Source organism: Gymnogyps californianus, chromosome 4 (genome assembly GCF_018139145.2).
Source record: "Gymnogyps californianus isolate 813 chromosome 4, ASM1813914v2, whole genome shotgun sequence".
NCBI classification, from domain to species: Eukaryota; Metazoa; Chordata; class Aves; order Accipitriformes; family Cathartidae; genus Gymnogyps; species Gymnogyps californianus.
Window position 1 is genome coordinate 26,237,615 of NC_059474.1, and position 27,392 is coordinate 26,265,006.

The following is a 27,392-nucleotide window of genomic DNA, read 5'->3' on the forward strand; positions in this document are numbered from 1 at the left end:
AAGGTCTCCCCAGAGCCTTTTCTTCTCCAGGCTAAACAACCCCAACTCTCTCAGCTTTTCTTCATAGGAGAGGTGCTCCAGCCCTGTGATCATCTTCGTGGCCCTCCTCTGGACTCGCTCCAACAGGTCCATATCCTTCTTATGCTGGGGGCCCCAAGTTACTTCTAGTGGAAAGAGAGAAAAGGGCTTTTCCTCACTCTCTCCCCATAACACCCAGATTTTGCATTGCAAAAATAAAAAGAGCACATTTAAAATGGCTCCCAGTTCAAATTTGAAATAGCTCTTCTTTCCTTTTTTTTTCTTTTTCCAAAAGATACAGCTTTTAGCCCCAGTTCACACTAACACAGCAGTGTTTAGATCCTGCTTCGACACTGTATATAAAGTGAAGTTTTAACGTGTCATCTTGTGGATCAACAGCATCTACCCATCAAGCATACCTGAAACCTGACTGTGTCCTGCTGCTACTCTTACAACAGATGCCATGTTCTGATAGGAGTCTGCACAGTTTTTAGCAATGAGAGCCACCACTTTTCACAATCCCCAACTGTGAACAAAACGTGACTAGTCACAGTAAAGGGACACTGCTATCGGCCTCTGGAAACTTTTTTGTGAAGTCACTACAGTAAGTAAAGTCTCTATTTTTTCATGTGGAAACCTACTGTGGGCACACAAACATGCTACTGTGCGGTGGAAAACAGGGTGTGAACTTTTACTGCATGTTAGCTGCTCCACAAAATCACTAAAGTCCAAGTGAAATAGTAAGCCCAATGAAACAGCTTCATCTAGCTAAACAGAGAGCTTGTTTTTCCAATACAGTGACCTCAGCCACTGGGATCATTTCAGTCTTCCCATGAAAGAAGTTAAGCTACTTTGCATTTACTGCTCATCACAGATAGCTACTGTGGAGAAGGAGATTCAGACTTCTGCCTACCTTCACAGTAACTCGTTCTTGTGTCAATTCCCTTGCTTCCTCTTCAGAGGAGTTTTCAGAAACTCTTCAGATGAGTTTTCAGAATTTGCCACCCCAGAGTTCAACATTCTCACAAACCCTGGGACTGGTCCTGCAATCTCTGCTCAGACAAATTTTTTTTTTTTATTAAAGTCAATGCTGTCTTGCCGGAAAAGAGATTAAGAGCTCCTATCCAGTAGGAACACTTTTTCTTTTTAAGAGTTAAGTGCATTATTTAAGAGTTAAAAAAAAAAAAAAAAAAGACAAAGCATACAAATATCAGGAAGATATTAATGATCAGACAGCTCACCAGTTTGTCATTTTTCAGAAGAAATAATGGCATAATCCCTGTCCAAAAGCACTTTCCAACTCCACAAATGGTGTAATAAAGAGGTAACAAAACAAGAACAGGACTAGTGGCAGGAACACAGTGCAATAATCAATGAAGTCTAGTGTGAAGGGCAGATGAGATGAAAGTAAATTATTTATGTAGGGATAATTAAAATAATTGCCTTATAGAGTAACTTTTGAGACAGCTCAAAGCAGAAATAAGTCCTCAAAAAAGACATGAATGAAAAATTAGCAAGTTCATGAGCCAGGTCAGGAAAAGACCTCCATACAAAAAATTGTGATGGAAGAAAGCCCAGAGAGATGTGTGAAAGAAACAGATAAATTAGGTACAAAGATAAGAGAGCAGAAATGGATAATGGTGGCAATGAAAAGAAAAGGATAGATAAGTAGGAAAGCAAGGACAAATAACTAACTTGATATGGTCATTTATCCCATGAATAAAAGTAAATTTAAAATGGAATCATAAAGACTGTTGATAGAAAATTTTATGTGATAACAAGGGCAAAATATCATCCCTCGTGAAAATACTTTTTTGCAGTTTAGACCAGTTGTAAGCTCTGCTTTTTCTCTCCAATGATACTAGAAGATGACAACACCATGGCAAATTCCCGATTGCGTTCACATGCTTCTGGGTAATGAAATCACTGTTTAAGCTTTGTTGGCAGCCACGCCTGTTCTGTCCAAAGTATATAAACGATTTAGTAAACAACATGATAAATAAATTGCTGTGGTAGGATAGGCCAGTCCTGAATACAAGCCAGGTTGTGAATTGAATTGTAGCATTATCTGTAGAGTTCAGATTTCAAGATGCAAAAAATGACACCTACATGCATTATTCTGCTACAAGCTGGCCAAGAGATATGAGAGAAAAATATGGGGAAAAGAAGGGCATACCGATGGAATTAAATTGTCTCTTAAACTACATTAGCTTCTCTTAGAGGAACAAACAAGGAAAAAATGAACACGGCATTCCCCACTCCGACATTTTCTATGAGCATATGCAGAATTAAAATAAAATAAATGATTGTTCATACAAGGACAGAATAACAGTCTGCGATAAAAATATGGAGTTTGGTCCTGTGAGGTGACAAGTAATTTTCTCTCCCATGGCAAATGAGAGAGAAGGATGGTTGGTACCTTTCAGTACCGACCGAGATTACAAACCAACTCTTAAGACCCAGAACCATCAGCCAGTTATGACAGAGAGAGAACATTAACTTTCATACTGAAGGACATGAAATTTTATGGAGGAAGATGCAGCAGATAAACAAGTCAGAGGGACCACTGTGCAAATAGGAGCCCTGATTCAGACCAGAACTCATTCTTCCCTTTATTTTCTCATTTCTCCTGGGATTGCTGTTTCACCTTGGCGTCATATAGATCCATACTTCCTCTTCCATACTTCCCTCACATTCCTACCATTGCATGACTTTCATTGGTACTTCATTTCATAATTTTGCTGACCTCGAGGACCTGGGATATCACTGGCATCCTAGTTCTAGTGAATGCAAAGCAGAATGAATTAGCAGAACAAGGAGAGTCAGGGAAAAGAAGATGAAGCAGTGTGATAGTCAGGATCATTACAAGGAGCTCACAGCACCCCTGACTACATGAAATACTAGACAACAAATGGATGAGATAGAATATTACACAGTATTACTACAGAGGCATCTGAAAACATTCATGAACAACATACACAGATCTCCCAAGCGGGCATTAGCAAACTTATATCTAAAATACAAAACCAGAATACATGTGGGTTTTTTGACCAAACAGTTGAGTTTCTTCTGCAAAATGATGCATTTTAGCAAATGAAAAGTGTACTCCCACATAGACAGCCTTGAGGAAAAGGCTTAGAACTAGGAGTTTCAACAGATCAGTACAGTTTGCTCTAAGTGTTGATTACATCCACATGCGGCCTGAGAGAAAAAGCACAATTTTCTCCTTTTTCCTCATATGAGATGGCTACAACACAGCTCTGATCATCAAACGCAGTTCAGCCATCCATAATACAGGTTATAGCTATTAATTACTTCTGGAATATCAAGCCGACAAAATTTGCAACGCATGATTTTCTACACTGCTTGCAATACTGTCACACTATGCATGCTTTGAGATGGTTATAAGGCATGACTGAGATTTTTTTAATATATATATATATATGGGGTTTTGGTTGTTTGTTTTTTTTTTTTTTTTTTAATGTATGCTGGTTAAGAAGCAACAGCTTCCAGCATACTACAAAGGTCAGGAATGGGAAATGCAATGAATGACAGGCACCTTCAACTTTCAGTTAAGTCCTGATACCTAACCCCTTAGAGGAAAAAATGGTCTCCATGGGACATAGACCCGTGTGGACACCATTTTTCATGGCTTTATTTCTTTTTTTTTTAAACATCCACTTATCTATCTAGAAAATAGTCTCCATTTATACTTCTTGATCTAGAACTAGTTTCTAGGTTAAAGACCATTAGGAGTGCATGAATTCTGTGATACAGTTTTGGGGCCTTAACCTGTGCAACACCAGCACCTTGAGCACCCAGTGAAGGTGGGGAAATGGAAGTCAGTGGAGCAAGAGCGCTCAGGAACAGGCTCACACCCTGCCACTCCAACCTTGTGTTTTATTCTTTTAGCCCAGTGCCTTAGGAGACGCATCAAGTCTCTTCCGCTGCATCTCAGAAGGATGATAGCTTCTTTGTCCTAATGAGCAACCTACGGTTCAGCTGTTGGGAAAGGTCCTTTTTGAACCAGCTTGAATGCCAAGAAATTGGGAACTGAAGGCACAGGTCTGGAAAAAAAGGGGCAAGTGAGAGCAAAATGCAATTTCCTGCTCTTGGGGTGATTGGCTAAGAAGGGCTATAGACTAGAAGCAGTAGCAATTGCTATTAAAAAAAAAAAAAAATTAGAGGGCAAATGCCGTGGAACATGTGCAAGAAGTCTCCAGGGCAACCTCCGTATTTAGAAGGTCACTTTAAATTATCACAAATGTATTCGGTATAGTTGTGCTGTGCTTTCAGTAGAGGGCCACATCAGTAGGGTAACTCACTTTTGCTGATTGCCTGAGGGACTATTGAAGTCGGGCTTAGCTGTGCTGACATCTTGAGAGCTTTTCAACCATTTGCAGCACACAACGCAGATCTATTTTAGTCATCTGTGTTTACTCTGTGCTGTTCGCACAAAGTCTCCCTCAGCCAAGATTCATGGCTACGCTGGATACTATTTCACACTATGCCAGTTTATAATAGTAAGACTCTAAAATGACCTGGCCAAGAGAATTATGTGGAAACTTGGTTGACAAAAGAGTGTTTGAACCAATTGTGTTGAAATAGTTCAAGAATTTGCAACTTTTGCTATGAAAATCTAGTGACACCTCAAATTACAAGAGAGATTAAAATAAAGAATGATTTGCTTTGTATCCCCCCGAGTTTATGAGACATTCAAGCCTTCTGATACAGCAACATAACTAGACATGGGCCATTACTTTGCAATTAGCTACAGAAGAACAAAACACAAGGTTGTAACTCCCACAGAGATTTGTAAGGCCATCAAATCTCTACAGTTGAACTGCTGCCAGTTCATCAAAATGGGTCCTTTTGTATTACAGAATTAGAAATGTTTTGGGTTAACATATTGCTCATTTTCATAGAAACTAGTATAAGAGAATTCTGAAGTCACAGTTTCTGTAAAGCAAATAATACTGTATCAGAAGGGAAATAAAAAAGGACATTTACATCATACAAAGTTATGCGTGTTCCTGGCTTGCTCTGACATTTCTGGCCACTCTAAGTAGTCACACAGGTCTCAGGCTTTATGGAAGATGTTCTATGTACGATTATCCCCCGTCACCACATACACTGTGTTTTCAGTCTAGTTTTCAGACTTGAACTGAGCCTTGGGCTAAGATCCTCCATGGATCAGCCATGCTTACTCAGAGAGCATTGAAGTCCAGAGAAGTAACATAGTGCAGTCAGATTTTTATTTTACAAAAGAAGTGAAAAAAAGGGAAGTAAAAAGGTTTAAATGTAACATCATTCTTATCTAGAGATTTGCTATTTTCTGCCACAACTAAGACAGGAACCATTTCCTCTGGATACCACAGAATGTCCTTCACCGTGACTCTTTCAAACAACTGGCCCCTTATCTGACAGTCGTCCCCCCCCCATTTAAGTACTTGATGTCATTTGTTGTTCTTTGTTCTTGAACTTTGGCTCTTCTTGTCAAAATAAGTTTTGCAGATGGAGGAGACTGAACAGGAGATATAGTCATACAAGTGAACAGACCTGTCACTGTCTTTTGACAACTCTTGTGTATCTGCGGAGCATGGAAAGTCTTGTGATATTTTTCTTCTATGCTTACTTCCTCTTATGGAAGTTCCCAATTATCTGCTATATCCATAGAGTAAATAGTGAGCCAACATACAATAGTCAAATTGTTACACAACACCACCAAATCGTAACAGATGTTGCCATGGGTATTACACACTAGAAATGATATTTATGAAGTCACAGTCAAAGATTTTAGATTTCTATTGTTTCCTAGGAATATTTAGAAATCATAGTATTTGCTTATTATTTACAGTGGCCATACTACAGAATTTTACCATGTGCAAAATTTTCATATTTTGACACCAAGGAGAACCCCGAAAAATCCACTTCAGGAAAATGATAGAACATTCAGCATAAGAGAATTCAATGCCACTTAAGTACGTATAAGTTCTAAGAACTGTGGGTTTGAACAATATCTCCCAGTTAACCTAATAAGCAGCAAAAAATCTTTTAGAAATATCATGCGCATTAGAGATATACAGTCCACTGTCTATAAAATCTTCATGGTATTATGAATTAAGAAGAAAAAACCCAACAAAACAAACCCTGCTTAGTCAAGCAAAATGAAGGACAGAAAAATAATCAAGCCACGTAGCTTAGTAAGAGTCAGGCTTTTTAAAAATGAACAGCTTTCTTGTTTGTAATTTTCTGTGGTGCTGCTAATAGCAGAGAGGAAGAAGAGTTTAAATGACAATAGCTTTTCTTTTTCCATTGTATAAGCATTAATTGTAATGACAAGATGTACTGAAGTCTGCATTTCAAGTAGAGATTTAAACTATATGCTATATATAAAAAAATATAATGTATTCATCCACAAATTGTACTTTGAATGCCAAATACATTTTCTAAGAATTTCAAACTAAATACACCAACTAAATTAGAAATTAAAAGTAACACATTGGGAATTAAAATGAGAACTTCAGGTTGTAGTCAGACTTTTTGACCTCCTTCTGACCTTGGCATAGCAGTGTCATTCAAATTTCCCAAACAGTTAACTCTAACAGAAATCCTATGTATTTGAATATGTATTTTTAACTCTACATGTAATAGTCATAATTGAATACATCATGCCTTCTTCATTAGCAGAAGCCTTAATTCTTATCACTGTTGTTCTATACAGGTATAAACAAATCAGTCTGTAAAAATTAGCTTACTTTAACCCAAATGCAAGTTATTAAAGTCTACATCAATCATGGGATTTTTGCACAATGTCATTAATGGACTGAAGAATCCTAAAAGTACATTTCCACGCTTGGGCATCTCTTATAGTTACATTGTTATTCTGTCAAATTTGATCTTAACTCTGAACTTCTGGATTTACAATGCTCGGTCTGGAGATAATTACAACCACCTTGTTATACAACTTGCTCCAAAATCCTGACAAGTAGTCCCAGCTATAACACCATTCAAATGTGCTCTGGTGTGTTTTATACCTATCTAGGTTAAAAAGAATCAACAATCAGGTAGGTATAGGGAACCATTCTGGGTATACAGCATGTTTGGATATTTTTTTTCCCCCACAGGCTGAACAAGTACAGATTGCCCAGCTTTCTTGTACCGCAATGGTTTTGGAGTAAAGGTTTTGAGGATCCAGCTTTCACAGGTAGTGGGTATCCAGTCTCCATTGAGACTTGTGGGGTTCAGCAACTTTGAGAACCGATGTCCAAGGGTTCCTTTTAAAACAAATAGTAAAATTCCTGTTTGCTTATGTTGTGTAAGATTGAGTGACAAAATAGCAGCTTAGAAAGCAAACTCTTACTGAAGCATAAAAGTTACAGATGCAATAATGAAGGTTTAGCAAGTCTCCTGCTAAAATCATGCAACAGGTTACTTGAGGATAGTCTGGCTGCTGACTGAGACTTTTCCTTTCTAGATTCTGCTGAATTATCCCAGCTAGTGATTTGCTCTTATAAATATTTAGGAGCATCTGTTTTGCTTTTTAGGATAGATGAAATCTGTCATTTCCCCTTACTCCTCACAGTTTCAAGTGCTAATTGGTATGATCTTTTTGGAAGCTGGACACTGAGCAATAAACTCCATTCCTGCAACTACACAGGAACACTGTTAGACTGGTCTTGGTGACTGCCCAAGAGCATGTACCTGTGATGTGCTCTGTTTACATTTACAATGCAGGAACTAGTGTGCCTCTAGATGATCCATTTGCACCCACCTTACACTGCATGGAGCAGCCCAGGAACAAAATCTCACAGACCTTTGTGGCACTTCTTCTGACTTTGGATGCAACTCACCTACATTGTTCATACCTAGAATCGTCCAGCCACAAGATAAAGAGAACTGGCTGACTGGTGCCATTGCCCATCAGTATCTTCTCGCAAAAAAGGAAAAGATAACAACTGTGGGATATGGCACAAATGTCATGTTGAGGACAAGAGGAAAATCCTTCTTGGGAAAGAATATGTTGTTGTGGTTTAGGCCTAGCTGGCAACAAAGCACCACGCAGCCACTCGCTCACTCCTCTGCCCTAGTGGGATGGGGAGGAGAAAATACAGCAAAAGGGCTCGTGAGTCAAGACAAGGACAGGGAGGGATCACTCACCAATTATGGTCACAGGCAAAACAGACTTGATTTGGGGAAAAATAAATGCATTTAATGTTACCAATCAAATCAGAGTAAGATGATGAGAAATAGAACCATATCTTAAAAACACACCTTCCCCCCACCCCTCCCTTCTTCCTGGCTCAGCTTTGCTCCCGATTCCTCTACCTCCTCCCCCGCAGCAGCGCAGGGGGGCACGAATCGGGGTTGCGGTCAGTTCATCCCACATTGTTTCTACCGCTCCTTCCTCCTTAGGGGGGAGGACTCCTCACACTCTTCCCCTGCTCCAGCATGGGGTCCCTCTCACGGGGTCAGCCCTCCATGAATTTCTCCAACTCAAGTCCTGTCCACGCACTGCAGTCCTCCACACACTGCTCCAGCGTGGGCTCTCCCACAGAGTCACGGCCTTCTCCGGCCCAGCCACCTGCTCCGGCGTGGGGTCCTCCATGGGCTGCAGGGGAATCTCTGCTCCACCGTTAACCTCCATGGGCTGCAGGGGGACAGCCTGCCGTCTCACCACGGGCTGCAGGGGAATCCCTGCTGCAGCACACCTCCTCCCTCTCCTTCTTCACTGACCTCAGTGTCTGCATGGTTGTTTCTCTCACATCCCACTCCTCACTGTAACTCTTCTTCTTCTTCTTCTTCCTCTCCACTCTTTTTCTTCCTCTCTCAGCAGTCTTTTCCCCTTCTTAAATATGCTATCACAGAGGCACTACCACCGTTGCTGCTTGGCTCGACCTTGGCCAGAGGCGGGTCCGAGTTTGGAGCCGGAGAAGCTTCTAACAGCTTCTCACAGGAGTCACCCCTGTAGCCCCTCGCCTGCTACACAAACCCAACACACATGTGTATGAGCATCCATATGGGGATAGCAGGGACAGCTCAGAGTATTTTGAAATTGTGCCTCTAACTGGGAAGCATGAGCTAGGATGGCTGGGCCCTGATGCAAAGGCTCCACAGAAGAGACAACTGTTCTCCATAGAAGCCTCAAACTTCTACGCTTTTGTGCCAACAGCATCGACCTTTAAACAGTGTGGAAGTAGACTGAAGGATGCGATTACACCCCTGTACTCAGCACTTTAAACCCGTATTTGGAATACTGGTTTCCAGACTGGAATCCAGTCTCGAGCTCCCCTACACAAGATATATTTACAGACTGAAGTGAATTCAGCAAGGGGTCACCCAGGGCTGGAGCACTTGCCCTGTAAGGAGAGGCTGAGGGAGCTGAGCTCATTCAGCCCAGAGAAGAGATGCTTTGGGGTGGATCTAACAGCAGCCCCCCAGTACTTACAAGGAGGTTATTGACAGGACAGAGAGAGGCTCTTCACAGTGCTGTATGGCAGAGGGTACGATACGTTCAACTAAAACAGTGGATGGAAAAAATTCTCTACCACAAGGACTGTCAAACATTGGACCAAGTTGCCCCAAGAGGCTGCAGAATTGCTATCCTTGAAGGTTTTCACAACTCAGCTGGAATAAAAGCCCTGAATGACCTGGTCTGAATTCACTGTTGACCCTGCTTTGAGCAGGAGGTTGGCCTAGATGACCTCCTGAAGTTCCTTCCACCCTGAACCATTGTGGTAACACCCGCAAATGGGCACACATCCCTTTCACTTCTTGCACCTCCATCCCCCAAATAAGCCTGTTGCCTGTTCAGCAATAAGGAAGTGAGTCAACCTCTAATGACTTGTGAGTATCAAGAGAGCACTGGCTGCACCACACTTGGGAACTACCAAAGGGAAATGATATCAGGCCCATAAAGCACATGGAATTGGCTATGCAGACATGCTCTATTTGTCTGGTATCATTTTGGACTTTGGTGCAGCTGGCCACTACATGGATCTGGGCTGTTTGGCAACTCCAGCTCTGATGCTTAGCCCAAAGGTCTTGTGGTCTGTGAGATGACAAGCACTTGTCATTTCCTCTTGTCCTTGTGGGGGATTGTTTTGCCTTCTGCTGCAGCCACTGATGTAGCCCTCCCACTGAGCCTGGTCTGGGATATTTTGCCTCCCAGTGTGGCCTGTGTGTTTCTGAGGAGGCATTCTGTGTGCACAGGCCCAGGGGTGCAATGTGAGAACACAATGGCACAGGTTCTGCAGTGCTGCGTTATGGACATGCATGGTGAACTCTGCTTACTCTGAGCAGAGTAATTCTGGAAAATGGGGTCAGCCAAGCTCCCTGAGAGCACACACAGGTACAGCATCTGCCTAACTCTAGGTTCTTCCCCTGGCACTCCAGACGACATAGTGTAACAATGCACTCCAAAGCCAATAAAGTGTGGACAGTCAGGATTTTATGTTCAGGGTGAAGCAGGACTATATGAGTGCAACCCATACATTTGCAAGAACAAGCTATATATACTTCTTGCAAAGTGCTGTTTAAAACAAGTTTGTTCTTTTGTGGATGTATGCACGTGGAAGTGGTTTTATTTTAAGGGCAAGCACACAAATTGATTCTTTATTCCCAGACATACATTCTTTGGGGACTTACATGTTAGCCCTACTCTTATCGCAGGCTAGTGGATGCCATATTTTCCTGACAACCTTCCTAAAATACTAAGAAGAAACCTCTTGAAGAAGGGCCTGATCCTAGAGAGGATACTCTTCACACATACTGCCTTGAGTGGCTGATGTACTCTGTAACTTAAAAGGACATTAATTTAGGCCCTAAGAAAGAAAAAGCGATAAAAAAAATTTATGAAAATCAACAAGGGGAAGTACATCAAATGAAGCTGATGTACAATGTGATCTTAAAAAACAGTTTAACCAAATTAGAGTTGTAATCAAGTTCACCTAATTGCTCACAGTTCACAAATGTTTGTGTTATTTTAAAAAAAACATACTTTTACTTCGAAAAAAAAAAATTAGCACTTTGTAGCTTTTTCTTCAATGGACAGTGAACTAAGTTCCATACAGAAGCAAAGAATCATTGCTATTTTACAGGTCACAGTTACAGCAGTGTAAAATAACTTGCTTGAAGTTGCTCAACCATATCAATGACATAGCAAGAAATAGAACTCAAAACTCAAACTCATTGGATTCTCAACTTCAGAATTTTTTAAAGGTTAGTTTTAAAAACTTAGACATTGTTATCTTGCCATATTAGTACGTGGAACTTCGTATGTGTGGTATCACCTTGAACTCAAAGAGTTTGCAGGGTAGTTTCTTTGTTTTTATGCAAACTAAAAAAGGGTTACAAAGAAACATTTCAATAGAAACACTGTCAATGCTGTCAAAATGCAGCCCTGGGAAATAAACAGAAAGGTATCATTTGTATTAACATTCAAAAGCTCATCAGAAAGTCAGATACACAAATTCTAACTGTACATGCAACTGAATAAGCAGAATCAAAAGCATCAATAACTGCAAATCTGCAAGAGCTGAAGTAATGTCTGAATAACTATCCTTCCAAATATCCTCACGTTATCCTTACCAGATTAATCAGTCTTCTCATTGCGTGTTCATGTGAGCAAATGCATTCACAAGGATCAAATCCACCTTCTGCCATGGTTCTCTGGATAAACCTGAACTTGTCTGTGAACACCTAAGAAGAATAGGAATAAAAGGACAATGAACTCTTTTTCAACTGACCTTATTTTCTAGAGACTCACACACCAAGTTTCAGTTCATTTAATGCCAGGATGAAAAAGCAAAACAAAGCAGGGTAATCCTATTATTCCTTTGGCAGCATGAATGAGGAAGTCTGGTATGTGCAGTTACATTTTGATGTTGCTGAAAGCAGTGTCTCACACAGGCTTCCTTAGAGAGCCAAATAATTTTTTTGCAAGAATTTGTGTGTCTCCCCTGAGTTTTCCCACATACCACAATGAAATACGTCCTAACAAACAAGAACCACAAAGATTAAATTCTGGTCTCTCATCTGCGTAGTGGAACTCTTAAGTATATGAACACAATTTGAAAAGTCGGGGGAACTTGTACTCCTAAACCCTAACAAACTGCTGGCATTCTTCCACTGGATCAATGTACAGGAAAATAATTTAAAACCCGGTAAGTTCTTTGCTAAAACAATCACCCTTATTGTATAATGACAGCAAGTAGCAGGGTGCAAAAGTGGATGTACTTGGAAACACTTTAAAAATGGAGCTACACACACTAATTTTAGATCAAAGAAGTACGTCATTCACTTAGCAATACAGAAAGTTCAAAGAAGCTGTAACGGACATGGTGGGGAATCAATTCTAGGTTATTCACCTGCTAAAACCACTTACACCAGACATGTCAAGCATATATAAGCGTATCTTTACTGTTTACCAATAGTCTTCTCAGTGACTTAATTGATGGTCAAAATGGGTAGCAGATTGCAAGGCATTTCTAGCCTTGTGGTCAAATCAGGGATTGATTTCTCTCGAATGAGAACTCTTACAATGTATTACATCAGTTCTGCATAATGATACTTTCAAAATATTTTTGTTAACTTGGCATCAATAAAGCTGGATTCAGATTGCGTTTGTATTGCACACACTGGGGCCCTAATGAGAGATAAGTGGCAAGCTTAAGAAATGCAGCAGCATAGAGTAGATATAACCTCTCAATTTCCTAAAACAAGTAGTTTATGAAGGTGCCAGACATTTGATAAGGGTGTGCTGAATCAGCAGATGTGCTCTGCAGTCATCACCTATCAAAACTTACAGCCTTGATCACAACATAAGCATTTTAATGTTTTAACCTCACTAGGAGAAAGAGGAATAACCCATATGGCTATAAGATATCTTCATTCAACGGAATGTATCACCACAATAGTTCTTTCCTCTTGGGGGAAGAAAGAGATGGAAAAAAGAAAATGCATTTCAGAAGTCCTTCCTCCGTTGATGTCTACCACTCTTCTGTACTACCCTCTGCCATGATGGAGAAAGCCAGATAGTAAAAGAAGGTAAGAGATATCCGTATCTTCATTATGGAGTCTGAACATCAGTGCCCTTAATCTGCTAGGGTCTCCACTTCTTAAAAAGAATACTGAAAACTGAAAAAGAGAAAAAAAAATAACATTGAAGGGATGGAGGAAAGGCCTTTTGCCTAGACACTAAGAAAGATTAATCTGGCAATGTAGTGAAAAGACGACTGAGAGACAACTTGATTATGTAGCATACAAGTACCTTTGCACAGAAAAATAAATCTGAGTATTGAGAAGTTCTTCAATGAAGAGGTGATCAAGAACCAATGACTGGAAGCTGTAATCAACCAAATTCAAAAGAGAAGCAAGGCATACATTTTTACCATTACAGTAACTGACCAGTGCAACAAACTGCCACGGAAGGGGTGGATTTCCCATCTCTCAATGCATTCAGATGTGCTTCAGCCAAATACAGGTTATTGAGTAAAGTACAGAAGCACCCAAGTTTAGATATGATGTTCTCCAATATACAGGAGATCGCAGCAGATGATCTAATGATTCTTTTTGAGAGTTAATTATAAAGCTACTACACTAACTTTCGTGGAATTATCTCAGAACCACTAGAACTGCACAACAGCAATAGAAGAAATTTTTTAACTACACAAGCTCCCTGGATGATATGCCACGTCAACCAGAATGGCCTTTCTAAAACTATCTTAGCACGAGGAACAGGTAAAAGCACTGATTGCTAAATAGTGCAAAATGGTTTCTCCGGACATAATGCTGACATCCAAAAGAAGGTATTTGAACCAGTAAAGTTGCAAAACAGTATTTAATTGTAACTTGAAAGAATTTAGGAGTCAGTAACACATAGTAATGTCACAGCCATTAGTAGAGGAGTGTTTATGTACGACTACAAGAAATCAAAACATCAGCTAAGAGTCATCACCAATGAAACCAGGCTAACATTCTTTGTAGAGCATACAACTGAAAAAGATTAGACAATAAACAGGGAAAATTAATCTGTCATATAACATCATAAATTTAAGTGGAGGTGCGCTAGAAGGAATTTACCCCAAGGCATCTGAATTGTACGTGACCAATTACCTTAATGAGCTAAAATAAAGCAGCCCACATGTCACCAAGTAAAATGCCATCCAAGCTTTCAACAAAAGATCCCTTACAAGCTTTCTCACCTTCACATGATGCTGAAAGGAATCATCCTTTATCTTTCCTTCCTCCAAGCCTATAACAAGTTCTTTCATGGGCAAAGGACCGAAGATGGACCATCTATTTTGGGAAAAGCACTAAGTTTTCCCCTGATAAAGATGCTAAACTTGGGTTATTTTAGTACTTTAAAAAAACCCAGGTACCTAATCCCCCTTTATGCAATTATTTTTTGCTGGGAACTGGAGGAAACAGAGATTTTATATGTGGCTGACCAGTTATAAAGAAGAGAGAACCACTCTATATTATATGATGATCTTCACTTGTAAAATGACACTCTCCAATAAAACATTCTTGGCTTAATAATTGTATTATTTTTAACAGACTTTGAATGCATAAAGTACTAAATATCAACTAAGCTCTGTAATCAGATCCTTAAGTTTATTAATGTTTCGTGACCCTGTGTAAGATTTGGTAATAAGAGACTCGTATTTTTATATATCATGGAGCAGGATTCCTTGGCTCCACTGCGTGCTCTTAGGCAGCCTGTTCATATCAAAATCCTGTTCCAGAATTGCAATGTGCTTCCTGCCTGCCTCCCGGTACTTGCAATTGTCTGATCTCACGTCAGCGGCTAACTTGTTCTGCCCAGCTCTGACCTCTTTGCTGTGAGTCACACCAGCTCTCCACCTTTTGCAAATACAGTTCTTGTACATACAATCTATCACAGAAAAAGGGAGGATGTGCTCCATTCTTTTCCTCATGACCTGGAGAAAGAAAAAAACGCTTGTAGTTTTATTTGATTTTACTTTACTTATTTTTCTGTATATTTTCCTGTTTATTGTTACCTTGTTTTTCTTGGAATTTATAGAGTAACTGGTAAGACCACAGCAATTGGTAAGGCTGTGATGTCAAATACCTGCAAGTACTCTGACTGAGAGAGTTAATTTTACTCTGCTTAAAATTATTGTATTTTGGCTTGGCCATATTACTGCTAGCACAGTATTTAATTCACAGGGTTTACAAACAGCTGGAAGATACATTTGGTAAATATGCCAAAGCTCTCACTGATAACAGCTGAGAAGGTATGGCCTCTAGACTAAGCAAACTGATAGAGAGCATAATAAAGGAGAGAATTAGTAAACGTGGACAAATATGATGTACCATCAAAGAGTCAATATGACCCTTCCAGTGTAAAGAGGCCCACAGAGGCAATCATAAACAGTACTACTGAAATTAAAATACTGTAGTCAGAGCCAGCATTACTATAATTTGGGAGGATGGTCTCTGATGATTTAAGACAGAAATAAAAGCCCACCATTACCTTTTGACTTGAGCATCTATTTGAAATTGTAGGCAATTAAGCCATATTGAAAAATATTTCTAGTCTCTCATGATTTAAAAAATAGCATTCTCAGTTATAGTAATTATTGCAAATTGTTTCTTCTTTTATTATCTTCCCCAATCCCAGCCCTACAGCTGTATATTATATTTTATACACCCTACTATCAAAAAAGCAATCTTTATGGCTACAGTCTGATTGGTTTTTTGTACCTGGAGACTCTTCTGTATTTTAAATTATTGCAATGACTATACATTATTTCCCGATTCAGCAACACCTCTCCTGAGTAAATAGCATGCAGCTGGTGAGCTCTGGGAGACAGAAATTATACTCTGCCTCTCTCTACCCTAATCATTACAAAACTGAATTCCTTTCTAGCATGAAGGCAAACAAGAAGTTTTGTCAATTTTCCGTGTGCTGGATGTCCTCCAATGTGACTCCAATACGATCCTGATTAGCAAGACTGTCAAAGTGCACATATTGGTGATCTCTACTCCTTGGTCTAAAGGAGTGTGTAAAAATATTTATAATTCCAGTATTCAAAGAAACACTCACTCTATATGACACATAAATCAGAGTGACTGTAGATTTATCATGGACTAAACCTGGCATCTTCAGCATGAAAACTCTAAGCTCATTAACTCTTATCTTTCCTGGATCCAGGCACTTCTAAAATGTAGACTATCACATACACATGATATATACAATGGCTGAAGATTTCCTCTGCTAAGAACTATTTTTGCTCTGTTGCTATCTTCTTGAAGACTGAAGGTAAGAAATCCTTGGGAGCAAAATACCTCAGAGTACAGCAGACAAGTAACAGAATCTTTCCACATTACTTTGAAGAGAAAAAAACCCTATTCAGCTCCTCGTTACTGTTTTTCAGCCAACTGCAATAACTCAAAGCACAATTGTCAAATATCTCTAACAAGCCATAAAGTTAATTTTGCTTCTGAGTTCAGTTTGAGAGAAGTGTGGCAGAACAAATGAAAATATGTATAAAATTTAAAATAAAAATGTAGAAAGAAAGCAAATGACTTGTTATGCCTCTGCAAGCATTCTGCAAAATGATAAAGGGCTAAAATAGCAAAAGCCATACACAAAGCATGAACAATTCACTGCTCTAAAGACAAAATGTTCATTTTTATCTTACTGTCAGAGGCAGAAACCCTCTCTGCTATACTCTTCCATGATCTCCTAAAGGATCCAGATTTCCATAAAAAGGGTTTGTTCTCTTGCCTTTTTACCTGCACCTAAGTCATCTTAGTATCCATGTTTTCTTACGACACCTGACCCTTTCTCTAATTATTTTCTTCACAGCATGCCCCAAGTTTGGTTCTTCTGTATAATCTTTCCCATCTCCAAATGACCTCCAAGTATTCTCTTCTAGCATCTAAAACATCCTGTACATTGGCCTCGTGTAGCATAATGCCCTTGCAATCCTGCACATGAAGTCCTGTCCCAGAGAAACTACCAGGCACTGGGGCTGTGTGATCATAGCACCCGTTAACCCAGGGGGTGGAAATTTGCTTCAGTTAAAGCAAGAAGAGACTGCTGTGATCTGCTCCTCATAAAGTTCCTGATCACTGCTTTTATAGGACTCTTTCTTCTCCTCCTTGGCCACTCTGTCTCCCTGGGTACCATCAGCGCTCCAGGGGTAACTGGCACCTCAGCTGACTCATTACTGGCCACTTTAAAATGCCTCTGGTACAAGTGGTTACTCCAAAGTCTGTTTCTAATCCTGCCTCTTCTAGGGACCGGACTCACTGAACCCTGCCTAGTCACACAAAGTCCAATTCAACATCAATTAGGTATATAGTAAAATAATAGATAAAGGTAGGGCAATATTGCTTACTAGTGACCAACCAACCATGAGGAGCCTAAACATTCAAATCCAGTGAATCCCTGCCAAACTCAGAATTTTCTGTATTTGTTATAGAATGCATTTTCCTGTTGATTTTTTTTATGAACTACCTACATCCAACTCACTAGCCTATTATTTAACTTCCTATTATTTCAGTTGTGCAGCTAAACTTTGTTAGTAAGACAGGCCAGAGAATTTTGTCCATTGATTTCTGCATCAAGTTTCTCTTCAGACTGGGTTAGAGCATCGAGGGGAAAAATAATATGCATGGATTTGGGGTTTCTCTCTTAAAAAACCAAACCAGAGATATGTGTAGATAGGACTGGCCGATTTTACCTGCAAAGATCTTTGTGAAATTTCTAGTTTTTTCAGTTGCTACCACCAGAAATGCAGCACATTTCCTATCACCAGAGCAATATAAAGGAGGAACGAGGCAGAACTGGTAACAGAGCCATTAAAAAAGCAAAGGAAGGGAATAACTAAACACAGGATAAAATTACAGGACAGTGTAAGAAAACAAAAGCATTTGTAGCTGAATAGGGAAGAAACATCACAAAAGGAACTACAGAAATAGGGAGAAAATAAAGAGAAAAATAAGCAGTACTTTAAAATAAATAAATGCTATTCTGTCTGAAGTTAATGGATGCATGATTCTAAGGCAATAGGGGAGGACACCACACTAAATCAAAATTAATCCAGAAGCCAAGGGCCTGGCATAAGTAAGGCCCACCAGTGGAGGTGGTCTGCATTTTTTATGCAAGAGTTTTAAATTGTCGGGGTTATAGAACTGGCAAAAATAAGCTTGAAGATTTCTAAGGAAACTTCCTTTACAAAGCAACTTCCTCTGTTCAAACAAGGCTAAAAATAGGTTCTGTAAAAAAGAAGAATCTTGTACACAAATTGATACTAATTAAAACATTCCAAGGATCTGTTCTCCTCTATTACTGTAATTTAGATAGTTCAAGTAAATATTCCCTCATAGAGCTTAAGTCTGAAACACTGCAACATTATACTTGGCTTTTTTATAACGGTAATTTTTAATCCCTTTTATTAACAATGCAAGAGAAGCTGTCTCCCATCATCTCTTTCACGCTTACAGCTCCATCCTGCTTTTACTGAAACAAATACCAGCACTCCCATTGGCTTCAGTGGACCAGGATCTAGTAGTTCTGCAAGGTCACAGATCTCTAGAGGACCATTGATGATCTTTTTCTACCAGGCCTTCTCCTGGGCATAAAATTGAGTTTTCAGGACAAAAGAAAACCAACTGGCTGACTGGGCAGCAAAAGCAAAACAGCAGGATATAAATGTGGGTCCTGCCAGGAGGAGTGCTGCCACAGTGAAGTGTGGCTCCAATTACAGCTTTCTTCAACTAATTGTCCCAGTTCAGATCATCCATTTAGCTCTTCTAGGGAAAAGAGCTGCAACGATTTTGATGGGTGATACAATACCCAAAGAGGGTTCCTAGACATAGCAACACTTTCAGAGTATAAAGCAATCCTCTCCACTCTCGTTATAATTCCAAGGGGCAGGGGGGAAAGCAGCTGATTTTGTACTTGAAAGCATCAGCACGTCTCCCTGGACTTCCAGCTGTAGCCTAATGAGTTGGCAAGTGTATTTTTGCACTACAACTTCTCTCAGGATAATTAACAAGATCTAAGATGAGCTTTTCAATGCAGATTAAGCTAAGCCAGTTCCTTTCCTCATGGAAAAGTCAGTGCTTAACCATGCACACAGATGTATGCAATTGGTGCTGTTATTGTTGGTTTCAACAGAGACATCAAGACGAGTAGGAGCTCCACAAGAGACCTGCTCACTCAGCCACATCCTGCTCAAGGAATACTAGTGGGTAACTTTGCTACCGTCTCACAAATCATTTGGTAAGTAAATCATGAATTAATTTTCCAGTGTCATCCATCTGGTGCTTCTTACAAATGCTAATTTAATACAAAACAACTCCTTAAAAATAGGAGCAAAACCAAAGAAACTAAGAAATGCCGAGCCAGCCACTGAAGGATACTACAGTGACATGCCAAAATCAGGGAAGGAGCTTTTGAAGCAGGGACAGGCTCAGAACTGAGAAGTGCGTGCTAAGGATCTTCCTGATGTTTTTTTCTGATGGTCTCACAAGACTACTGGAGCACTGGTACACCCCTTGTCCCCACAGCACGAGTCCACCACTGTGTGACCACCACAACACTGTGAGCGTTGCTGGGCCACTAGTGTTTTAACCCCGATGTGAACATTTGGATTTGCTCTGAGTGCGTCAGGAAATTCTGGTGACTCTGCCAACAGCACTAGCACCTAGAGCAGTGAAGCAGGAGCTAGAGCATGAAAACTTAAAAGACTCATAGTTATGGTCAAAACCCTTTCACAGCCAAGCATCACAACTCTTCTCTCACTGAAGTATGTGAAAAAGTTCACACCGCTTTAAAGGGTGGCAGGATCTAGTAGGAAACTTACTATTTGTGGACAAGGCTAACCAAGGTTACAGCTATGCTGAGGTGCATCAGTTCAACACAGAACGGTATATCAGGGAAATACAGAAGATGACACAGATGCTTCTTTCAGTTTAATTAAGGCTTGTCAGTGTCAAGTACAACTCTCAGGGACAAGAACCCACACATTAAAACCCCCCACTGTTCCAGTACTGTTTCCCACCTTCCTTTTCATGGCTAGTCCCCAATATGTGAGGAGAGAGATTTCAGGCTTTAAGGCTATAAGGATGATGTCAGTGATCAAAACTGAACTCCCCAAGGGAGCTAAATAAGACCCACCAAGATTAAAAAAAGCTATTTACTTATTCCCATGCAGGTGGCTTAACATTTCTTCTGGGCAAAACACTTGAAAAGGAGCTAATTATGCACATCCAGTCATGGACCAAAAAAGCAGTCCAGCTATTTTAGAATTCATTTACTGATATTTGATACAGAATGTTATTGCCAAACTCCAGCTGTCAGCATTTGGTCATCCTTTTGTTAAAATGATGACATTTTTCTGGAAGAAATCTCTTGGAATATGAAAGCTAATTAAGAGAAGATGTCAATGACACGGAACATTGTCCAAGAATAACACCCTCTTTCTGCTAAGTAAATGCTTCAGCTTCACTTTAACATTTATTTCTAGTGTAGGAGACTGTGACAATGGGCTAGGACAACAAAATTATTCCTATTGCACTGAATGACTAATGGCTATTTAATAATTTTGTTTGACATATGTTAATGCAAAAGGCAAATTTGCTTACTCTCCTGCTTTTGGTTAGTGTCTCTGGCACTACAGACTGCCCCACTGCTTCTGTCGACACTCCTCTTCCCATTCCCCAGCAACAACTGCCAGCCTCCTAAATTCAGCACCGTTGCAGCTGTACAAGCGATGCACTACTGCTGGAAGCAACACATATTGGATCTGAAACCCCTGCTGAGAGCACTTCTGCACCAGCACTGAGAGGACACCCATGCTGTACCATGCCAACTAGGGCTACAGGCTTGTGTTGCAATGTTTTGGCAGGCCTGATTCTGAACAAGTGGCTACACACGAAAGAGGAGCTGGCCTTCCAGGGAGCAGACTTTTGCAGGGAAACAAGAATAAAGGGTACTCCCTGCAGATGGAAAACGGCAGAGGTGAGCATTTTGCACCAGCCTCCCCATGGGAGTAGAACAGGGAAACGGACTTTGCTGTTAGTTACCTCGCCCAAGAGATGTTTTGCACTTAACTTTCGCGCTTCATAATACAAAACTAATCATTTACTTTAAAAGACTAAGTATGGAAAAAGAATATGTTCCTACAAACAACTATGTAACCTGTCCATAAAACATCTCTGCTCTTGTTCCAAGATTTATGTATCAAGATTATGATTAATATGTTCAAATGTACTAAAGCAACCTGAGAGCTCAAAGCAGATCCAACTTTAAAGCTCACCCAGTGAGGCTCAGGACTCAAGCTCATGAGCAAATTACCATGGTGTAACAAAGCCACTGCACAGCAGCTGAGCTGTGGCAACGGTCCCTGCACACACTCTAAGCCCATGGGAAGAGTGAGCAAACATGACTTTGCTTAGTCCGTACGAGAAAAAGGTTAAACTGAGACACTTCACTTCAGAGCTGCCCTGAGCTAACCGTGAGCACCCAGGCAGTTGCTGCAGCTCAGGTGGCCTGCAATAACTCATTATTTTGAAGTAATTTTTTTTGGAGGGTCAATCATTCAGAAATTTTTGGACATTTCATCTCTTTGCAAAAATAAACATTAAAAAATTCTCTTATTCACTCCTTTACAAAAATGTACAGTTTCAAAACAAATAAAAATGAAAGTTTTTCCACCATATTGAGCCAGCAAGTGCAGCCCTAAACCATGAGCTATGAAGTTTTTTGAGACTCGTTTATTAAGAGTACTATTGTTTAGATTATAAAATACATTACTAAATCCTTAAAACTGTAAAAATACACTATTCCTTAATGTTACTCCATCCACATACAAACACAAAATTATACAGAAATTCTTTGGAATATTTTCTTTTTTTTTTTTCTCCAGGGATGACATATGTTTCTAATAACTTGCCACTGAGCAAACAGATTTAGCAGGGTAGGAGCATGCTGAGAAAGATAGCAGGATTTTCAATTTTCAGATGAAAGCAGCTCTATTCCCTGGCAGCCCTGCTCCTAACCCCTTTAGGCCAGATCAAATTTTATCTGAAGCTAGCGGGTGCCTGTCTTCAACTTCAATGGAAGCTGAATCAGGTTTTCTACATACCTGCAGTAAACAATTTGAAGCTTATCAATTAGAATATTTTTAATCAGTACTTGTACCAGAGGGAATCTGTAGCAATTAACAGGATTTCTGGGCTTGCTTATTTACATATGTTTAGCTAAAAGACGACCCAGTTTTTACCAGAGAATAACATCCATCTAATTCAGCAGACTCATAGACTAGTTTAGATTATCAAAAGGAAAGTGCTATGCAAATTATACAAGACTCCCCTGCACCTACTAGCAACAGATTTTTAAATCTGTTACATTAATTTGCACAAGGAAAATCTATGATACTATTTCACGAGATCAGGATTAGTTTGCAACATGCATCTCACCTTCGGCTCCACAGTTTTCCCACAGGAAAGAAGGTATTTTTCATCTTTAGACACTTCTGTTCCATGTACTAACTTGAAACTGAAGCATCCAACAATCTACAAGGCTCAAGAGAAGTCTATGTATAAGAATATTTCTATATTTCACGGAGTTCCCTGATAAAAGCTTTATCTAGTATTTTCAAATAGGGGTGCTTAATGACAGGTGCCATCTACTCAGTCTCACCTAGATATGAAAGTGATGAGCCCCTAACGACACTGTAACCACTTGCACAGGAATTCTTGTTAAACTAAGGCCACTCACACCAGGAAGCTTTGTTTCATGCTTGATTTAGTCCAACTACTTGAAGAGCTAACCAACTTTTCTTCACATCTTCATGTAATTTCATTCAGACAGCTATTTTTTTCCCTAAACTAACTTTCTTATGTACGAAAACTGACATAAACTATTTTATCAAGTTCTCCAAAAATATTGCCTTGCTGAAAATAAAGCTTTTATGATGGAAATATATGAACATATACATGTGAATATATGAACAAAAAAGACCAAAGCTCTATTACTAGAGGCCTGTATTTGACAAAGATTCGACAAATAAAGCATTGCAGCTGCTTATATCATGTAAATGGTTGGTGCTACATTTTTGTACAGCTTTTCTGTTCTTTCTGAAAAAATCTTTTCTTTCCGAAGAGAGCTCAGTGCTTTGGATCTGACATTTGTCTAGCAGTTTTATAAAGTAAGAATGAAACTATATTTAGCTCCAGAAAGCCATGGTTTTTAATGCATGCAAAGCTGCAGAAGAATCAGAACTAATCTTAATGAGGAAAACTTTTATCAAGTGTAATTCTATCTGTTCCCACCCAAATGGGGCTAATTTGTTCCATTATCTGTAAAAATAACAGCTAGACACTTCGACTAAAGCCTCTGAAGCATATTTGTTCAATTAATAACCATGCAAGCGTATAACCACTCAATCATGCCAGAGGCTGCTCCCTGAGCATCTTCAAATCTTTCATGAAAAGCCATATCAATCATCACTAAGGGACCTTTTTCTTGCCCCAGCCCCAGCCAATACCGTGGAACAGGTGATAGGATGGAAAAAGGAGGACAGGACCATACTCCTCCACTGTACCGCTACTAAAGTCCAGCAGAAGTAAGACTAACACAGCTAACACAGACTGATCCTTCTCATATCCCTTACTGTATTCTTTCATAATGAGGAGCTAAGGAGTCTTTCTTCACATGAGGCTCCTTAGGAAATGGGGAAGCTAGCTATTTGTGAGTCAAGGCACAAAAGCTGAAGGAGCTACTCTGGGAAAATAATTCCTTTTTCTTTTTTTTTTTTTTTTTTACCTGAACAAGGACTGCAAGATTTGGCTCTGTGGTATAACCTTACAAAGTTTTCTCAGCTTCCACTGTACCTATAGAGGACTTGGGAGCACTTGGATCTTCCAAGAAGTACTCAGCATCTTGCAGAATCAGGTGCATCATTAACAACTAGATGGATCTTTACATATTACTAAATTGAATCTATAACCTAGGAAGTTAAAACAGAAAGCGTGCTTAACATCAAGTGTAACAGCATGTATGTAAATGCACGTATGCAAAGCATGCATGCAATAGCATGTATGCAAAGCAGGCTCACAGGCTCTCTGATTTGCTTCCCAAGCAGAATATGGGCAGATGACATCAATTTTTCTATGTATAAATGCATCTGCCAAAATATTTTTGTATTTGTTGTGATGAGTAATCTGATAAATGTTCAAAACGTACAGAGTAAGAATCTGATACTTGGTATTGTCAGGGCACTGTACACCTTCTCCATTGATACGTGCTTATAAGAAAAGAAATTGGATCTTGCTGCTTTCATTGTACTGGCCCTGTGAAGACTCGTGATGTTGTTAGGCGCAATTCTGCTATGATGAACTTCAGCAGAGATAAGATTTGGTCTTTAAGAATGTATGTCAAGTACCTAAAATATCTAGGAGGGAAAATTCTGAAACACGAACATAGACCTTGTTTTATTACACATCTGTTATGCAAATAACATTCACACATCACTAATTCTGAAGTCTAAATATATGAAAGTAGAAAATGAGAAGTTAATAACAAAACAAGAAGTCAGTTAGAAACTAACTTTCTCTAAAATCAAATACCAACCTTTTGAAAGCAGATACAATAGTTACAAAGCGATTAAAACCACAATGCATTTTGAAATTCTTTTTATGTAGACTACTTCTTTAACAACAAGTGTATTATTCTTATTTTTCCCTTAGAATGAGGGAAGAACACGGACTGAAGAATGTTGCCCATGTAACTGGGCCATGCACTTCGGACTTAATGGACTTGATTGTGGTTTGGGTAAGGTGCTGCAAAACCATCACAACATGCACGGTATAAGGAATTTCATAGAACCATGTTCATCATATTTATTTCTATAGTCACCAAATAATACCAGCTAGGCTAAAATAAGATCCACCCAGAGCTACAGAATGGCTGCTACCACCATCTCAGTTCTAAAGCAGACCCTCCTGGCTTATGGTCCTGAGTGGGTCAGGGATGTCCCTGCCTGCCAGAGAAGCACACGTGACAATACTTTGTGGAATGACCAATAACACATCCGGTATGGCTTTGCACTTGTTTAGCACCTTACAGAAAATGATCTTAAACCACTTAAAATACAGAACTCCATACCACTCTAGAGTTAGGCAAAAATTGTAAATCTGGTATTTTACAAAAAGAACCAAAGAGGTTGGACTCACCCACCTCAGTGGGAAGGGAAGGAACCAAGCTCAGGGCTGAACCGACTTATGTACTGCTAACATTACAACCACTTTTATTTTGCCAATGCTTCTACCATTTCAAGCCATGTTGTCAGTGACAGGGTCACTTTTTTAAAATCAGTGATCAACAACAATAGCTTGATTTCTTTCATCTCAACAGGTCACAAGAATTAGAAGGAATTATCAAGGATTTATTCTCTCTCACTGTATATAGGAAGAAATCAAAAGTAAGATTGATTTGGGTTTTTTTTTCTCATTTTGATTTTTTTGAGCTGATGTCTGCTTTTGGAAAGTACCAGAAATGAGTAAAGGTGGATAGCACTCGAGCAGCTAAGCATGTAAAGACTTCTAAGACGTAAGCCACTAATGCTCACTGTATATACGTACACTCCCCAATAGGCACACTAATAACATTAACATAATAAGCTATTAAGACCAAAAAAGTTAGATGTCCTCACCTCTAAAAACTGGAGATGGTTTTCAAGACTTATCTTGGCTGACATGGATGTTCAGCCAGTATACAACACAAACAGTCCCCACACCAACAAATCTATAATCTAAAAGGCAATCCTGAAGACTGACTAGACAAACAGGTGTTTGCCAGGAAACAAAAGTTTTGGATGTAGGTCATGTGCCACATTCACACAGAAGCAGTGGTTAGCTGAGGCCTCAGAACTGCCATGGAAGGCAGCGGCTGAGCTGCGGGCAGGACATCTGGGGAACCCGGCACGGTGACAGCTGCGGAGGAATGACCATGGACGATATCTTGTGGTCTCCAAGGCCAATATACCCCTTCCCCACTGTAATCTGCTACAAATCACATCTTGGAGCACACATATGAAGAGTTCCTGGCAGGAATCCTATCTTTAATAAATTAATGGCAGTGTGACACTGTCCTTTTCCTGAGATTATCTTTCACAAGACATTGTTCAATTTCTCCCACTTTAGTTGCACACGCTTTTCAAAAAGCAGGGAGCAGCCTGGGAGCACATACCCTGGTGTCAGCATGCCACTTCCAGCTTCTTTAAAGAGAGAAAACTAAACCCCTTTGGCTCAAAGTATCAGACTGAGATCCTTTAAAAAAAAAACAACACTCGACAGAGGAGTGCCACTTTGCACTAAAAACCCCAACAACCAGAAAAACCCAAATCAGACCAGCTGTAAAGAAGACGAGCGGACGTTTCACTGGTTTGAAAAAGAGGAGTGCTGCCCAATAACGAGCGGAACGGCTCCGGCTCTCCTGGTGTTTACCTTCCCGGGCACCCGGCGAAGCGCCTGGCAGCGGGGACGTTTCTGTACTTCAACAGGCTTGAAGTTACCCCCGCCGCCCCCACCGCGGGCTCCCCAGGCTCCGCGGCCACTCCCCGGGCCGCGCCGCCGCTCCGCTCCGCGCCCGGCGGACGGAGGGACGGGCGGGGGTGTCCGCGGAAACCCGCCCGGCTCTGCCTGGCCGCGGCTGGCCCGCGCCCTCCCCTTCCCCGCCGCGGCGCCCCCCGGCCGCGGCGCCCCACCGCTCACCGTGCTCTGGCCGCCGTCGCGGGGGCGCGGAGGGCTGCGGAGGGCTGCGCGGCTCGGGCGGGCGCGGGGGCAGGGGCAGGGCGGCCGGGCTGGCAGAGGCGGCCCCGCGGCTCGGCCCCGCTGCTTCGGGCCGGCTCACACGTCAGCCCGCGCCACGAGACCCGGATCTGCCGGCTCCCGGCGGCGGCAGCGGCGGCGGCGGCGGGGCCGGGGCGGCGCCGAACGGCTACCGCCCTCCGCGCACGCCCCTCCGCGTCCCGGCCGGCCCGGCCCGGCCCGGCCCTCCGCGGGGCGGCTGCCACCCCGGCTCGGGAGCCCGCAGGCCGCCCGCGCCGCGCCGCCTCTGGGCTGCTTGCCGGGCAGGGGCAGCCGCGTCCCGGCCTTCGCTGCCCGGCGGAGGCAGGCTTGGGCGCTACGCGGGCAGGAGGATACGCGGCCGCGGTAGCCCGGCGTGCCGGGCGGTGTCATTTTCAAGCAACGCGTCGGCCTTAAGTAAAGCCCCAGTAAGTCAGCGCTGAGAAGACGCAAGGAAAGTAGCTCCTCTGGGGCCTGCTGTGCGTGTGGGTCTGCCACAGCCCCCGCGGCCAGGGCTCTGCGCCCCCCTCAGAAATACGGTC

The 27,392-nt window shown here is 41.1% G+C and overlaps 1 protein-coding gene across 2 annotated transcripts in view; it reads right to left on the reverse strand.

Annotated features, from left to right (window-relative positions):
* Positions 1–26,832, reverse strand: part of SMIM14 (small integral membrane protein 14) — a 45,001-nt gene extending 18,169 nt beyond the window's left edge. For both annotated transcript variants that reach the window (XR_007766467.1, XM_050896706.1), the window contains exons 1-2: positions 26,776–26,832; positions 11,608–11,718 (exon numbers count right to left, since the gene is read on the reverse strand). Coding sequence is in view for 1 of the 2 variants with exons in the window: in XM_050896706.1 (XP_050752663.1) it covers positions 11,608–11,682 (75 nt within the window). In the remaining variant the exon portion in view is untranslated. The remainder of the gene's footprint in view (positions 1–11,607; positions 11,719–26,775) is intronic.
* Between the last annotated feature and the right edge of the window lie 560 nt (positions 26,833–27,392).